At 36.4% G+C, this 16,587-nt stretch overlaps 1 protein-coding gene across 1 annotated transcript in view; it reads right to left on the reverse strand.

Moving 5' to 3' along the window:
• Positions 1–1,555: 1,555 nt before the first annotated feature.
• Positions 1,556–16,587, reverse strand: part of LOC127576929 (poly [ADP-ribose] polymerase tankyrase-2-like) — a 36,798-nt gene continuing 21,766 nt past the window's right edge. The window contains exons 5-16 of the mRNA XM_052027752.1: positions 15,152–15,227; positions 13,501–13,595; positions 10,906–10,972; positions 10,197–10,383; positions 8,001–8,122; positions 7,094–7,185; positions 6,925–7,003; positions 6,628–6,799; positions 6,043–6,119; positions 5,095–5,240; positions 4,028–4,193; positions 1,556–1,837 (exon numbers count right to left, since the gene is read on the reverse strand). Of these exons, the coding sequence (XP_051883712.1) occupies positions 1,556–1,837; positions 4,028–4,193; positions 5,095–5,240; positions 6,043–6,119; positions 6,628–6,799; positions 6,925–7,003; positions 7,094–7,185; positions 8,001–8,122; positions 10,197–10,383; positions 10,906–10,972; positions 13,501–13,595; positions 15,152–15,227 (1,561 nt within the window). The remainder of the gene's footprint in view (positions 1,838–4,027; positions 4,194–5,094; positions 5,241–6,042; positions 6,120–6,627; positions 6,800–6,924; positions 7,004–7,093; positions 7,186–8,000; positions 8,123–10,196; positions 10,384–10,905; positions 10,973–13,500; positions 13,596–15,151; positions 15,228–16,587) is intronic.

Here is a 16,587-nt window from a genome sequence, read left to right on the forward strand (position 1 = left end):
GTGGGATCTACAGATTTTTAAAAATATTTTACTATTCTTTATGATTATCTTTGCCACGATTGTTCTCCTGATCTCTTTGTATTACATGTACAAACATCGATGTTATATATTAATCTATATTAATTTGGAAGCTAATAAAAAGATTGAAAAAGAAAAAAGTAGATGCCTGGAAACTATTACAAAACAATAATCTAAATTTGGAAAGATGTGAAGGTGAATATTCACCAGTTGCCCGAACCTCTAGATTAGATTACAGCAGTAAAATATATCAGTAAACACTGTGGATTTTTGAGCTTTGGCCACATTTTTGCTTGATTTGATTGTTAACATAATAGCAATTCCTGAAGCTGTTTCAATCATTGATGCTGGACAATAGTCACTTAAAATGAATAATCAAGTTCCTGTTGATGCTTTACAGTTAACAAATTCCAATGCTTAATTTACGTACTTAAATTAACTGCTCATAAATGGAAAACTGCACTGAGCCCAGGCTTAGTAAATCTTATGCCTACTAAAGCATGAAATGGAGATTCCCAAAATCTGGTTCCTCATTTTTCTGTTATTTAACATTATATTTACAATAAATAATTCAAGTGAAACGAAGGACTACAGACGCTGGAATCCAGATGAAGAAACAAAAAGGTGCTGGAGGAACTCAGCAGGCCAGGGAGCATCCATGGAGAAAAACAAATGGTCAACATTATGGGTCAGGACCATTCTTCAGGACTGTAGAAGGGTCCTGAACTGAAACCTTGACAGTCTATTTTTCTCCACGGATGCTGCCTGGCCTGCTGAGCTCCTCCAGCATCTTGTTTTTTTCAACAAATAATTCATATGGCCCTATCATTCTTTGCCAGTCCTCATGATCCATAAAGCTCCCTCCTTGCACTCCACTACTTCATCTCAGAGCAGTCATACCCTGCTCTTTTCTTCTTCTATGAACTTATCCAAGCTTTCTATAAATGCATCTTTGCTAACGACTTCAACCACTCCAAGGGGAATAGAGTTTCACATTCTCAGCACAAGTACTCTTCCCCTGAATTTCTTATTGGATTTGCCAACAATTCATATCCTGCTTACCTAGCTTCTAGACTCCTCATTTGTGTGCTCTTCATTGCTATTAAATTGGCCAATGTACAGACCATTGCCAGAAGGTTAACTGAGAAAATTCTGACAAAGAATTGATTTTTACGGGTTGTATTATGAAAAGGAAATCAACATGATGAAAAGAATCACTCACATTTTTATGGGAAACCCTACCCTACATAATCCAATTCAAAATAATCACTTTTTAAAAAATTATTGGCCAAGGACATGCAAGAAGAACTGATATCTTCATTTTCAAAACTTTTGTCTGAAGTAGTTCTAACACCTCAAGGGTCTTTAAAAAGTCTGATAGGATTGATGCAGTGATATGGAAAAAAAGTTTAAGAAACTCTAGAGAAAAAGTCTAATGAGTTAATCCTTCAAATTTAATGAAATGCTCAGAAACTTAAATTCTGAAATTACTGACGCCTCATATAACAGATAAAATTTCAACATTACATCTAATCCCTCAATTAACAGCACTTCTGTAATATTCTACATGCACAAGGAACAGATTTAACAAAAGCAGACCTGCTAAATGTAAGGGTGTTGAATGTCTGCCTTGTGTATCTCTGCAGTTAACATTCTCTATTATGCATAATTTCTTCACCCTGGCCATGCAACCCTTTTTTGCAGCATCAAGTAAAGCAGCATCTCCACTCAAGAGGTCTTGAATGTCTGTATCTCCATCCTTAATTAGATCTAAAGCTGTATTTCCATCCCGGTTCTTCTTGGTTGGATCAGCACCATGCTAGAATTTAATGAGAATATACAATGAACACAGTGAATGATGTTATTCACCTTATTAGCTTAAAAAGTCATCTATCAAACAAGTTTTAATCACTTTTTTCCTCACTGATTTTTTTCTCTACATCACTTCACAGCATTGAAATCCTGCTGGAGTATGGTTCTAGAGGTACAAGCAGTTTTCTAGCACCTTGTCAAAATAACCTTTGTATCCAATTTTTGAGATTTTTTCCTATTTAATTCCAAGGGGAAAAAAAAAATCGCAGAAAAACACAATTCAGTAACATTAACGTACATACAGCATGGGCTGATGTTAGCAATCTGGAGTCTGTACCCAGACTCTGCTTTGCTCAGTGAGGCCAGTAATAAGAAATCCAATAACTTCAGTGAAAGTCAGCCATTGAACCTGGGTGTCAGCTTTGTTCAGAGCACCACTCCAACACAGAATACAACAGTCCAAATTAAAAGTGAATGGGTGATGCGCTGGCTGAGATGCAGCTTTTTGGATGAGATGTTAAAATAGCCTGCTTAGATGAATGCAAAAAAACTCTGGTAATGGCAGAGTTGCACGCTACCAACACCAGGTTATTTCATTAATTAATGGCACTTTAAAGTGTGTAAATTGATTCTACATATAAAAAAAAGCAATCAGCTACTAATTTGCTTGGAACTACAGTATCCAAAATAAGAGGCACAGGTTTAAGGTGAGAGAAAAGGAGCTTTGGAGGATTTCAGGGGAAATTTTTTTTTGGGTAGAGTGATTGATAGCTGCTACTCACTGCTGGAGGTGGTGGTGGAGTCAGATACAATCATTATATTTAAGAAACATTTATACACGCTATTAAATTGGCAAGGCAAAGGAGGATGCGATCCTAATGTGGGCAAAAGGGATTAGTGCAGATGGACAAAAAGGTCAGCTTGGACTTGGCGGCCAAAGAGCCCATTTCTGTGTTGTACAACTCTAAAAGTTAATTGAAGTTTAAATGTTCTGTTTCTGAAAGATGCTGTTCAATTTTAAGTTTATGCACAGGACCACAGACTGTTACGCTTTCAGTGTCTACAAGCCAGAACAACAATAAGCTGCCTGCACTTGTCCCTCTTGTACTCAAACACAGACTTAACTTTTGTGATCCTCAGGATCGGGACAACTCCTGCTAACAAGTTGACATCTAAGTGATGAGACCCTGAGTGTCACATGATAGATAAGAACAAATCCCACTGCAAAATGACCCAAATCTAAATTGATAGCCAACAAAGCCATGTCCTAGATTTAACTGACTTTCAAGGATTCAATGCTACTAAAATGTCCCTGACGTGTAGAAACATTCAAAAACAATTAAAAATAAATTATTCTTGTTTAACATTAATAAAAAAAAACACAGGAAAACAATTAAACACATGAAGGCATTGATTCAGAAATTGCAAGTTACCTTAAACTTATCCTGTTCTTTTTCATTCAAAGACTGGCATGGAATCCAATGTCAGAATACAGCCAGAAAATCATTCCTGGAGTTCCACCAGCAAGTTAGAGACTGTCACATGTGCTGGATTCCTGTTCTTTCTAACATTTATGGGAGACCAAATGCCAGTACTTTGGATCAGAACTGCTGCCAACCCTAGCAAGTTCCAGCCCTATGAGTTTTTGAACTGAAATTTGGAATTTTGAAATCTGAAACAGTGCAGTACCCTCAAAAGAGGAATCTGGAATGTGTGTGCATAGGTCATACAACTGAATATCTTTATTGACTAAGCAAGTTAAAAAATGATTACTAAGATCTCCAGTAAGCACAACTTATAACAGTAACTTGGACAGTAAAATATCCAAATCATCTATGAAAAGCAGGATAGAGAAAAGTAGATGTGATGTACAAAATACACCCTAAAATCCCCAATATTAATTAAAACCTAAATGAATAAGACCCTGCATTTATCATTTAAAATGAGGTTTGAGTTGAACAGGCAATCCTAAATTCCTCTCAAATTTAGTAGCTATTTGATGGTGAATAGTTTGTCCCATATCTGAATCCCACATTTCAGCAAGATATTGTCATAGTCCATTTCTTGGAAGAGCACAAGATATCAGACAGCAATGTCTTGTGTATGTAGAATTGGCAAAAGTTGCCAGACTTAATAACAAGGTCTCAAGTGATACTTCTACAAGAAAATCCAAGCCAGTTTTTATGGACTAACTTACTATTAATAAAAGTTTGCAAATTTCATATTTTCCCTTGGCAGCAGCTTCATGTAAAGGAGTAAACTTCCACAAATCAGCTACATTAACCACTGCACCATGTTTAACAAGCAGCTCTGCCACTTCATAATGTCCATAGGAACACGCATTATGTAATGGAACCAAACCTCTGAAAAAGACAAAAAGAACAAAATAGTAATGAGAAAATCAGATGTCTGAAAGTGTAAGGAATTATTATTACTTTCAAAGGCATTGATACATCTTCAAACTAGTTGCAAACATTGAGTTCACAATACATCTACCGTAGTGGCTTCTTCTATAATCCTATAACCAGAAATTGAAAATGATTCTAAATGTGCCTTTGGCACATAATATCACTTTTCAGTTGCACTTTAATATCGTACATGTAAATCCTCCCTTTTATCATTGATCACTCCTTTTCAAGTCCAACTAATGATCCTGATGGATTAAAGAACATGAGTGCACAATTGTAAAGAGGAACCATTTTAAAAAGAATATTACAGCTAATCCCAAGAGCAATTACAATCACTACTGCACATTTCAAGTTCCTTTCAACCTAAACGGCAAACTATTTAAATTACACTGTTCAGTGTTGATTGCTTAGGAAACCACTTAGAATATAAAACAGTATAGTACAGGAACAGGCCCTTCAGCTCATAATGTCTGTGTTGACCAGGATGCCAATTTAAACTGCATATCGGCCTGCATGCGGTCCATATCCCTCAATTCTCTGCCTGATCATGCCTCTTAAATGTTGCTTTTTTGCTTCCACCACTTCCCCTCACAGCACATTTGAGGCACCTACCACTGTGCAAGAAAGAAAAACTTGCCACATAAATCTCCTTGAAACTTTCACCCTCTCACCCTAAAGCCATGCCCTCTAGTATTTGATATTTCCACCCCGGGAAAAAGACTATATACCCTGTTTGTGCCTCTCACAATTTTATATATTTCTATCACGTCGCCCCACAGCCTCCAAGGCTCCAGAGAAAATAATCCGAGTTTGTCAATTTCTAAGGTTTTCTATTTTGTTAGAAATGAAGTATTACCCTTTGTCCTTGGCATGAACATCAGCACCATTTTCTAACAAATATTCCACCACGGACACTCTGTTGTAACCAGCTGCAAAGTGGAGTGGGGTAGACTGGCGGCCTTCTACATCTCTGCAGTTTACATTCTGAAGAGTGCAGAGTTTCTGAAATGAAAAGTTTTCTTTATTCTTGCAAGGTTTAGGTTCCCCAAGTGCAGTGTGCAAAGGCAGTAAAACTGTAAACAGCACTCTACAAACACTAGAAGCTTAACATGTGGAGGTGACACCAATTGGAAGGGCACACACACATACATTTGGTCCTGTAAAACTTGTGCTATGTTGACTCATCTCAATCCAATCCTATCATGTTTCTAAAAAGGTTGTTCAATCTTGTCTGAAAATGGATCAAGTTGATTTTATATTTAATGGTCTTTCCTCCCAAGCTTTGGACTTTCAACTTCAGTCCTTGCTATTTTAAATATTTCACCACAGTTAACTTATCTGCAAGTAACTTTGAGAATGCGCTTCATAATATTTAAAAAAAATCAGCTGCATCATTTGGAATAAACTCTACATTCTCTGCAAACTTTGTGATTTAATAACACTGTTCATTAGATTACCAGCATTCTTGAATACCACATTACCTCAAGGAAGTTTAAACAATTTCTCATACTCTTTATGACTACTTTTGATTTTCTTTTTCTCTTGGAGATGACATTGAAGCATTCAGATTTGAGCTCTACATGTTTATGGACAATAACCTCCAGGTCTTTCTCTAACAACAAACTGCATCATTATCCTAAATGGAAGATCTTCCCCTTTGTTTCTTCTCCCCTTACTACAATTAATTAATTAAATGCATCAGACTGAGATGTATCTGCCACCTAATGACCATGTTACCAAGGCACAAGTCTTTTATTACATTAACAACATAGGGGTTGAATTTTTGTGAAAAAAAATTCATTACCTTGACTACATCCAAGTCTCCAGTTTTAGCTGCTTCTAACAGCTGCCGGTCAGTATCACAATTTCCAACTACAGCACCTATTTAGAATTGATTTGGGAAAACAAGGGGATAACAGAAACAAAATGGTGTAATAAAGCACGAAACAAAATAGTGTCCATTGTTAATAGCTTTGTTTTTCCCTTACAACATTAAATAATCCATATTAAGAAATATGTGAAGGTAGATAAAAATAATTACTAGTACTAATGATGAAGCTGGGGTGGGGAAAGGGAAAGAAGTGTACAGTAGACTAGAGCTGATAGTACAGGTTTTACGAAGATATTTATGAGATTTAATAGAGAATGCAGGAGATTCCACTTCCTGCTATCACCACCCCACCATCACTGCCAGCAAACAAAGAAGCTAATTGCACATTTATAGATAATATTGTCTTCATTAGAGTTAAATTGTCAAGGGGATAACTCCAGACAAGAGAGTCCCTTTTCTGAAGGCAGGGTACAAATTAAGCTGAGAGTATTTGACAAAACAGACAACCAATCGAAGGATTAGGATATGGAACAGAACCCATTAACTAAATCTCCCTACCTTGTAAAATCTGCTGCACACTTTCATTGCCCATCTGTGATGCAGTGAATCCTTGAAGAGATACTATAGATGAATCAGATCCAGAAGCCAGCAAAAGGCGACACGTGTGATGATGACCACAATGTGCAGCCCTGTGCAAAGGTGTTTGACCAAGACTGTCCAAAGCATTCACCTATTAATCATAACATGTTATATGGTGATTCACAGAACTAACTTTTGGCATTGTCTGCTTAAACAATGTGACAAATCATGCACTAAATTATACTCAATACTGTTACAGTAAGGAAAAGGACATACCTTTGCATCATTTTTTACAAGTACTTCAATCATATCATTATGGGCCTTTTCTGATGCCACATGGAGGGGCGTTAAGAGGCTGAGAGAAAAAGATCAAACATATTGTAGAACATCTAAATAAATACAAAGTGTAAAAATATCAAAGTAAAAACTTTCCAAATAATCTTACTCTTTTGTCTTTTCATCGACATTAGCCCCTTTTCTTAATAAAAGCTCAGCCACCTGTTTTCGTTTCGGATATGGAGAAGCAGCAGCAAAATGCTATAAAGTTAGAAGATTTTAGATATTCCATTATATAGAATTGTGTATATTCAAAACATGCAGTCAAATTATGGAGCCGTAAATGAAGTTTCATTTCTAGATTTAGCAAATACAGAGTACAAATTAAGTAGGTTGCCATCATATGAAAGTAATTTACAAACAACCTTCCAATAATTAACTGCAGACATCACACCAAATAGTGAAAGTAAAAGGAACAATCAAACCCCATATCAAAATAATTGTGCAACTGATGAATAGCATTTAACAAGATTCTTATGGTATTTACAGTGGAAAAATTAAGCTTGGACAGAGCAGAAATCATTACAGATTTTTTAAATGGGCTCCAAGGTTATGATTATAATGATACCATTATTCAATTTTGCACTAGTACCAAAGTTTCAGGGGTTCAATTGCTCCAAATCCATGTCTAACTATAAATTAAATAAAAAGTTGATTGAATTAAACAGTTGCTTCAAAGCAGATTTAATTATGTTAGCTACCAAATATAGTATTCTTGAACATAGAGCAACTCATCAGTTTCATGGCTTTGTCAACCAGGTATGATTAAAGTCTTAGATTTGTTCATTAATCTAAGAGACAAACAGCTTAAGATATTGATGCTTTAAATACAATAACTTGCATGTTAGCTTCGCAGTATACTTGATCTTTGAAACTTATTTCCTGTTTAGCTGCAAAAATGTGTCTGAATATTACAGTATAAAGAAATCAGAGACTTCAGTGATTTCATTTAAAACTGAAATTAATCAGGGCAGAGGAAGCCAGCAATGAATTAGTACACAGCTTTCAATTCTTACCAGTGCAGTTTCATGAGTTTGAAGATGCTTGAAATTCACATTCTCTAAAGAAAGATGTTTTTTCACACCAGCAACATCTGCTTCTTTAGCAGCTTGTAGCAATGAATGTCCTTTGAACTCATCTAGAATTGTGATAAATAACAACTTGCTATGCATAAATATTAAATACTAAATCAACATGCATTTTAACCAAATTTAATTCCCCATGTTTCAAAGTAGTATCTGTTCTATTCAGGTTGAAGGGAAGAATTGAAGACCAGTTAGTTCAATAAAAATAGCAGGGTGAAATGCAGAATGTAACGCTGGGAACATGCTAACAGAGCATTCAGCAATTCTTAGCATGTTTGTACAGAATCAAGTCAAGTTAACAAGAGGCATTTGCCAGTTTTGAAGAAAGTTCATTGACCTCAAAGGTTAATTCTGTTTCTCTATCCATAAATATTGCTTGACCAATGAAGCACTTCCAGCATTTTCTATTTTTAATTACAGAAGGCCAATTCTGTCTCACAAATCAGAATATCTGGAGATTGTAATTAACAGGGTAGGCAAAATGGATGCAATCATGTACATCTCGTTTATTGAAGATGGTCATGATTATGGAGTTTGAGATCCCCAGGCATGTCCTCTTCTTCCCATAAGTTTGGAGGTTGTGAATCTGTGACTGAAATTCCTGTCCAGCTAGTTTTAGTATTTCAGGAGGGATATCATTCTCTCCAGAGGCCTTGTTACTTTTCAACTGACTTACAGGCTTTGACTTCTTGTGGGTCAGGGTTCACCACAATGTTTGACCGGATAGTTGGCTGTTCAGAAACACCAAGGCTGCTCAAATCAAGGTCAAGATGGCTGAAGCATTCTCTGAAATGTTCCTTCCAGGACTGTCTCTGTCCTTATTAAGTCCTTGGCTCTCAACATGGTGGGCGCTTGGGAGGAGGGGGTCTGGATCACAGGTGGCCTTGTCGGGACAGAAGAATCCAGACATGCCATGGTTAACAGCAAGTTGGTGGAATTTCTGTGTTCTTTCCACTATTAAGTTCTTCAGCTCATGGGTTATCTTGTAGGACCTCTGCCTTCAGGTACCAGCAGAGCTGTTTCTTTTCCCTTGAGGTGTGGTTCCCCCAAGCTTCATTTCAAACACTTACTGCATTTGCAGTCAATTAGCCTCAATTTCCTACTCCTCATCAAACTCACACTGGAGTTTTCTGGTAGTGAAGCAAAAGCCCTCCTCACAAGAGTTAATTTATTGTGGACTTGAGAGTACTGCACCTCCTGTTAGTGGGGGATCATCAGGTTGTCACTGAGGCAACATTGAGAATTTCAGACGATTTTCTTGCACTGTTGTCTTGGGGTCAAGGTGATGGGGGTAGCGCGAGGGATAATGTGGTGGCCCAACAGCCATCAGTATCTGTCATGGCACAGGTGATACAAACATCATCGCAGTCTCTAACCTGAACAACATTATAATCTCAGAGGTGCCAATGCCTGGGTTGAAGGCATTGCCATAAAGTCCTGTTCATCTTTCTGGCAAAATGGTGTTGTTCCAACAGGATCATGATCCAAGCATTGTCAACATTTGTACTTCAATAGAAGTAGCTTTCTCTACTTCTTCCTTGCTAAAAATTATTATGCCTTTTCTGACCCTGGCATAAAAGTTGTAAGAAGGATCAGTTCATATCCCTTTGGGATGCAGCACTAGAATGTTTTTTTTTGAAGGCTGAAGTACAAGCCTCCCTGACTACATCCACATCTTCCAGAATTGGACATGTCCTGATGACCACAGCACAGTGATTCGCCCTGAGGTGGGTCATGGGGCATACATTTCATGAGGCATGCATTATTTTCAAAGTACTTTCCTACAGGCTCATTCCTGACTAACAAGAATAATTAAACCCCATTTGAAATAGCACTTCCAAACAGCCAGTGGATGCAAAACAAAAAGAACAGAAAAGTGTACCAAACAGCTCAAGGGGAAATCAGTGCACCAGATAAACATCGCCATTTGGTTGCAGAGACCCAAAAAGTGTCTTTGAACATTAAGTAGTATACAGCTGATCAAAAGGAGGAATTGAACATGCACACTTTGGAGGCAAGATATAAAACTTGGAGAAAATATGCTTGTCATAAATTTTGCTCTGGACTAATACTCCCAAGCATTTCAGATTATTTTAAGTTAATAATACAAATGAGAAAATGACTTACAAGCTAAGCGTTCTTTTAGCTGGGGTGTAGGGGCCAAATCAATAGCACTCTTAGAATGACAGTTCAGCAATGTTGGATCAGCACCATAGCTCAGCAATAGGGAACATACTTCTACTCTGTTCTTGGAGGCAGCCTCGTGCAAAGGAGTAAACTGCCAGAGGTCCATAGCATTCACACAGGCACCATGCTGCAAATAGTTATAACATTCAAAAGTAAGGTACATTAAATATAATAAATGATTCAAAAATCACATTAATTGTTCAGGTGGCAAAAAAAAATTAGTCAAAGCTAATCAGTCAAATTCAAATTTCAAAACAGTACCATTTGAAAGTTAAGGAATTCTAATTTAAACATCTGCACTAGGGAACCTGCACTTGGACCCTGGGATGCACAGGCCATATTCATTCTTGTAGGGCAGAGGAAGAAAGGCAAGAATAAGGCATTAAATTTTTTAACGTGCATTTTGATTAACAATTTTAACTATCTAAAAGCATTTAAATGTTTTTAAGTTTTTAAATGCAGACCTTTTCATCTGAAGCTGTCAAGATTTATAATTAAGAGCTAAAACAGAATTAAGTCTCAAGCTGAATCTGAACTCTCAGCTTCAGCTACTTCCAGAGCTTCATTCCTTCACAATTTAACAAAAATGTGCATAAAGTACTAAAATTGAGTGTCAAAGATCAAATATCAACTTTTATTAAATACTAACCTTAATTAAAAGTTCTGTTACTTCATAATGACCATACGAACAGGCATTGTGAAGGGGTACTAAATCTCTAAGAAATACAACAATATTTTGTATTAGCACGAGAAATATAGATAGCAATTCTGAACCCAATTTTAATAAGATCCCTCAATGACTTATTTGCAATTTGGCTTCTGCTTGCATGAAGCCAAATGCAGCTCTTCACTAGCTGTAATGCAGCACATCTGGTCTAAGCCAGTAGTGCAGCAGAGCAATCCCATTTACACTCATCTTATTCCATAGCCCTGCAACTTATTCTCTCATGTGCCCACCAACTTTCTCTTTTGACTCCTTTGACACCTAACCTTCACTGAGGGACAATTTTACAGAAGCTGTGGGAGCTGATAGGATTGTTATGTGAGCCAGCGTAGAGTCAATGGGTTGAAATGGCTTCCTTCTATGTTATAAGGAAATATGAAAAAACTAAAGCTCATTATAACCATAAAGCTTAAGCTCTATTTTACTGTATAGTGAAAAATACTCACATTTTGATGCTGCTTTCTACCATTTGCACTCAGCTTCTTTGTATCTGACAGACATGTTGCATGCACACGACTTCCTTCATACATAATTAGTCTGTTACAGCCAAAGCACTAAAATGCTAATATGGATGATGTGTACTTTCAACATTTTTTCATCATTTGTATCATTTGTGGTTGGTCTCATGTGATATGACTTATGGTTCATTCCAGCTATTGTAACTCCACACAATTTTACAGTAAGTGGTAGAAGTACCCAGAAGTCAAAGCTCAGACAGACGGCATTCTGAGAATGAAACTAGGCATACTTTGAGGGGGAGAAACTGGAACTGGGTTTTAAAGAGTAAACTTTTGTTTTAGGCACTGATAGTGCACTGTTAGCATTTAGTAAATTTAGTGATTTTGCTCAAATTTCATTAAGTGTTTAAGATTATTGATTTAAAAGAACATAATATGGCAGCTGGGAAGCAATTAAAGTAATTGGGCGTGTGATCATTACTTTGTTGCATTTTAGTAAATATAAAATTATGAATTAAAAATGTCCTTCTTGTTTCAATAGCAAATTTCTCTTATTCTGAACAAGATGTTGTTGAATATTGATGAGCGTTTTCTCATTGTAATACCAATATTCCAATTCCTGATCCAGTTTCTAATGCATTGAATGCTTTCTACCCCAGAGAGACATTCAGATGCCAAATCTGTAGAATCACTTTCAATGTTATTCTGAGTAAAGCAGAGGACATGTTTTTACAAGGAACAGTGTGTATGATACGATGTATTATTTAAACATTTTAAGGTGCACAGAAATTATCATAACAACTTTGGTAATTGCAGGTTATGCTGAATAAACCTAATGGATAGCATAGACTTTACAAGGCACTTGACAAACTTCCTTATAGAGAAACAGGTAAGAGGAAGTTCACACTCATGGAATGGAAACAATTTAATGACCTGACTCAGAAAAGGGCCAAGTCACAGGAGCTAGGGAGTAGGGATATCAGTGGAGTTCAAAAGTATGTTCTGAAATTGCAACAAATCAAGATTATAAATGACAGGTGGGTTCTTTCCCATCATGACAAAGTTTACTTAAAGTAGGCAGCACAAGGCTGCATAGATGGAAGCAAATTACAGAGGGATGTTAATACATTAAGCAAAGAACTGTGACGCAGATAAATGTGTAGTTATCCACTTTAAACCCAAAAGATAGAGTGGAGTGCTTTTTAGATGACAAACTTTGGTTTGGGGGGGGGGGGGGGGGGGGGGGGGCTGCGGTTGGTGTCTTGATATTGAAGATGATGTACATCAGGTCTTATCGACGGAATATGATCAAACTGGCTAATGAACTGTTGGCATTTATATCTTAAATACTAGATCCCAGCAAAGATAAAGTTAAATAAAACCCTGGTTAAAATACATATGGAATACTGTGAGTACTTTTGGACAACACATCTTGGCCTTTGGAGGAACCTAGCGTACGTTTTCCAGAATGATACTGGGACTTCAAGGATCAAAGTGTTAGGAGAGATCCTCAAAACATGAATTAAATTCCCTGACATTTAGACGGTAATGGGGTGATTTTCTAGATATTCAGGAAACTGATATGATAAAGAACTGATATTTCTGGTGTTGGAATTTAAGGCTGGGCACAGCCAGCCCTTCTTGTGACGCTAGGAAACATTTCTGCATGAAATGGGAGAAATTTGGAATTCTTCCAAATGATAATTGTGGCCTGTTATTTTTTTAAAAAATTATATACAAAATATATAAAATAGATATAAAATCTCTGAAGGCATACAGAGAAATAGGGACAATATAGATACAAGAAGTTAGGGCATCAATTAATCATAACCTCATTGAACAAACAACAGGCTAAGTGATCCAATGATGGTCCTTTACTCCATTTTTAAAATATTTGGCTCCATTAAATCTCAGTTATTAAGACTGGATACAGGCATGGGGAGGTGCTAATAAATGGTTTAGCATGATGCTGACCGACATCCTTCACTGCTATTTTTTTTTCCTCTCATCATGTCCAGTCCTCCCATCCCAGGCTGTTTGTTGTGTACATCAAAATGGTTACCCTTTATCCTTAGCATGAACATCTGCACCATGTTGAAGTAACAGCTGTACGATATTAACACGGTTATATCCTGCTGCTAAATGCAGTGGTGTGGACTGTGGAGAGAAAAAAAAAGTTTTATAACATCCAAAATGTGATAATTTGATTCAAGACTACAACACTGCTGCACTGGATCAAATTTCTACAGAACAATGAAATGCACTACTGACTTTGCTCATTATTTACAGAAATGCAGTTTTAAATAGTGTTAACTTACCCTTTCCCAACCACTTTTGCTTAATCCAGCCCATTCCTGTACTTTACCCATAACCACACTTATCTTTTGTAGCTCCAGAGGATGAATCCATCTGGAGGCAGAGCAAGCTGCAAAGCGATGGCAAGTGTCTGGCAGCAGATCCTGAGGCCCTATCCCCCAAATTCTCTGCTGGCTTTTTTTGACAGCTCACCAGTCAAAGACCTTGGTTGGTTTTTAAATGACTTTGATAATTAGAGATATTTAAAGAAAGTTCAACTTAATTTAATAATTAAAAAAAAATTACTTTCAAAATCTTAAACTACCAGAAACTAAAGAGACAGATAAAGAAAAATAAACTACTAACCTATATTCTTCATGTTAATGAAGGGTAGGGACCCTACTCATGCCAGTCATGGCTTGCATTAAGCCAAGGAACCTGATGTCAACAGCATCTGCCCTTAAAAGCAGGATATCAGTGGTATTCAGCAGCAGCATGGGAGGTCAGTTACACCAGCATTTGACCTCCAGCTCATCTCAGACTTCTGTATTTCATGGACAGGCCCATAAGTAATAAATGAACTGCCCACACTCTGTTCTCTATAGAACAATTGGCTGAAGATGTGTACATCCACAATAGTTAGAAAATTACAGTAATTCCAGTGTGATTCGACTGATGGACAATGCATCTTTCTAACAACATCAGCAGGTTTGCTGCTGCATGTAGAATTAAAGCTGGATATCGTTGTATGCAACATTCCGCAGAAGTTACTTCTACGGCATACTGCAGCTCAAGTTATTGCATTTATTCCCAAATGAATTATGTATTACTAAAACATAAAGCACAATTCCAATTCTGCTATAAATAGTGCCATTCTTCTTGTACAAAACAAGGAAAACTGGTCAGGTACAAAATCTTCAACGTTTGTAACTTTATTATATACTATCAATTCTATGTACACTGTCCTCTGTAAATGTCACTTGTTGTTTCTAAAAGGTTCTGCATTGGATTCACTTCTCTCCCTCTCACACACGTACTCTGTTGTAATCAAGTTACATTATACCTTAGAGTCAAAGCCACATGGCACGGAAATAGGCCCTTTGGCCCAACTAGTCAATGCCGACCAAAATTCCCATCCAAGCTATTCTCATCTGACCCTTACAAAGACTTTGCAACTACAGACTGGCATAACTTCCTCAATCTTCCATTCTTCCTACCATGCAAAAGCATTTAAAAATGCAAGCTAGGTACTGCCTAAAAAATACTGTTATTTAGCCTTTCTCTGACTCAAACTTTGTTATTTAACACTCTCTCTTTACCCACGTTGCTCAACTTTATAAAAAGATTTCACTATCAATTTCTTCATTACAAAGTGAAAATAATGTACATTTGGTTAACAGTAATAATACAATCCTTACCTTTCTACCATCACTAGCATGGCAGTTTACATTCAATGGTGTAAGTAGGGACATCAACTTTTCCTCATTTCCATTCCTATAAACAAAGTTTAAAATTACACAATTCTCTATTGTGTTATTTAAGGGAATACATTTTAGTAAATGTGTAAGTTTAATAATTACAGATTGGCTATTAATTATATTTGCAAAATTATAGCTAGTTTACTAACTGGCCCACATACTGCTAACTTATACTTCAGTGCCTAAAATTTGTCAGTTTATTTGGACTTCTGCATTCTGTACATTGTTTTACCAAAGTGTAAATAAAGACCTTCCTCACAATTAACAGAAATATGCAACTTAAAATATTCACTGTTCATTCATGTTATGGTGATCTAATGACACCATGTGGTGAAGTACAGCATAGCATCACTTTTATGCATGGATGCTTTTCACATTAACAGAACTCAAAAGGTGTTAAGCCCGTTAAAATGTGACGAAATAATCTCATTTTGGAGTGCAAAATTATCTCTTTATATTGGAACAGCTGTATCAGTTTTACTCTTTTATAGAACCAGAGATGGATTAAAACATATGGAACTCAAGTTTCATAATGATTAAAAGTCATTAATTATTAGATTAATAAAATAGTAACAAGATTAATCAAAGAAAAAGCATTTAGATTATATCAAAAAAAAAATCAAGACATGTTCAACATCACAAAGCAGCATAACCACCAGTATAATTTTATGACAGCACTGAGGATTTTGACTAACCAGAAGTTTTGCATTTTAATGCACTCATGAAATGTTTCTTTAGAAATAATGCCCATGACATTTCTTTTAATGTTTGTCTTGTTTGGATGGCCAGTGAATGATATTTAGGGATACTCTCCAGCATAGGATGATGCATAATTAATTACAAAGATCACAACAAAATTAGACATATCGACTGACATATTTTTCTTATACTTTTTCCATGCATTTATAATAATCATAAATGGTACTATGCCTCATCCCCATAGACATTTTATGATCAACTTACTTTCTTAATCAACTTCATCATTCAATTACAATTTGCACTGGCGTGCATTCACAAGAAATATGGTTGTGCTCTTAATTTATGCTAAACCCCAAATAAAATTTGTATTTTAAAATTACACAATTAAGCATATGTATATCTATATAAGTTTCCATAATTTTCACCTGGACAATTCAATTGTATCTTTGTCGTTCATGAAGGTAATGTAATTCATTGATTAAATGCTGCACTCTTCAATCTGTCACACATCAAGCTCATCACATTTTACATATCTATGGTTGCATGTATGATGTCATGCTTTGTGATGCAGAATGCAACAATGAGAATTTAAACAGATGAATATTCTGGGAGGCTTCCGCAATGAATGTAGCAGTCCCTTTCAATCAATGCAAAACCTTTAATTTAAAAGCAGTGGT

The sequence above is a fragment of the Pristis pectinata genome, chromosome 12 (assembly GCF_009764475.1).
Source record: "Pristis pectinata isolate sPriPec2 chromosome 12, sPriPec2.1.pri, whole genome shotgun sequence".
NCBI classification, from domain to species: domain Eukaryota; kingdom Metazoa; phylum Chordata; class Chondrichthyes; order Rhinopristiformes; family Pristidae; genus Pristis; species Pristis pectinata.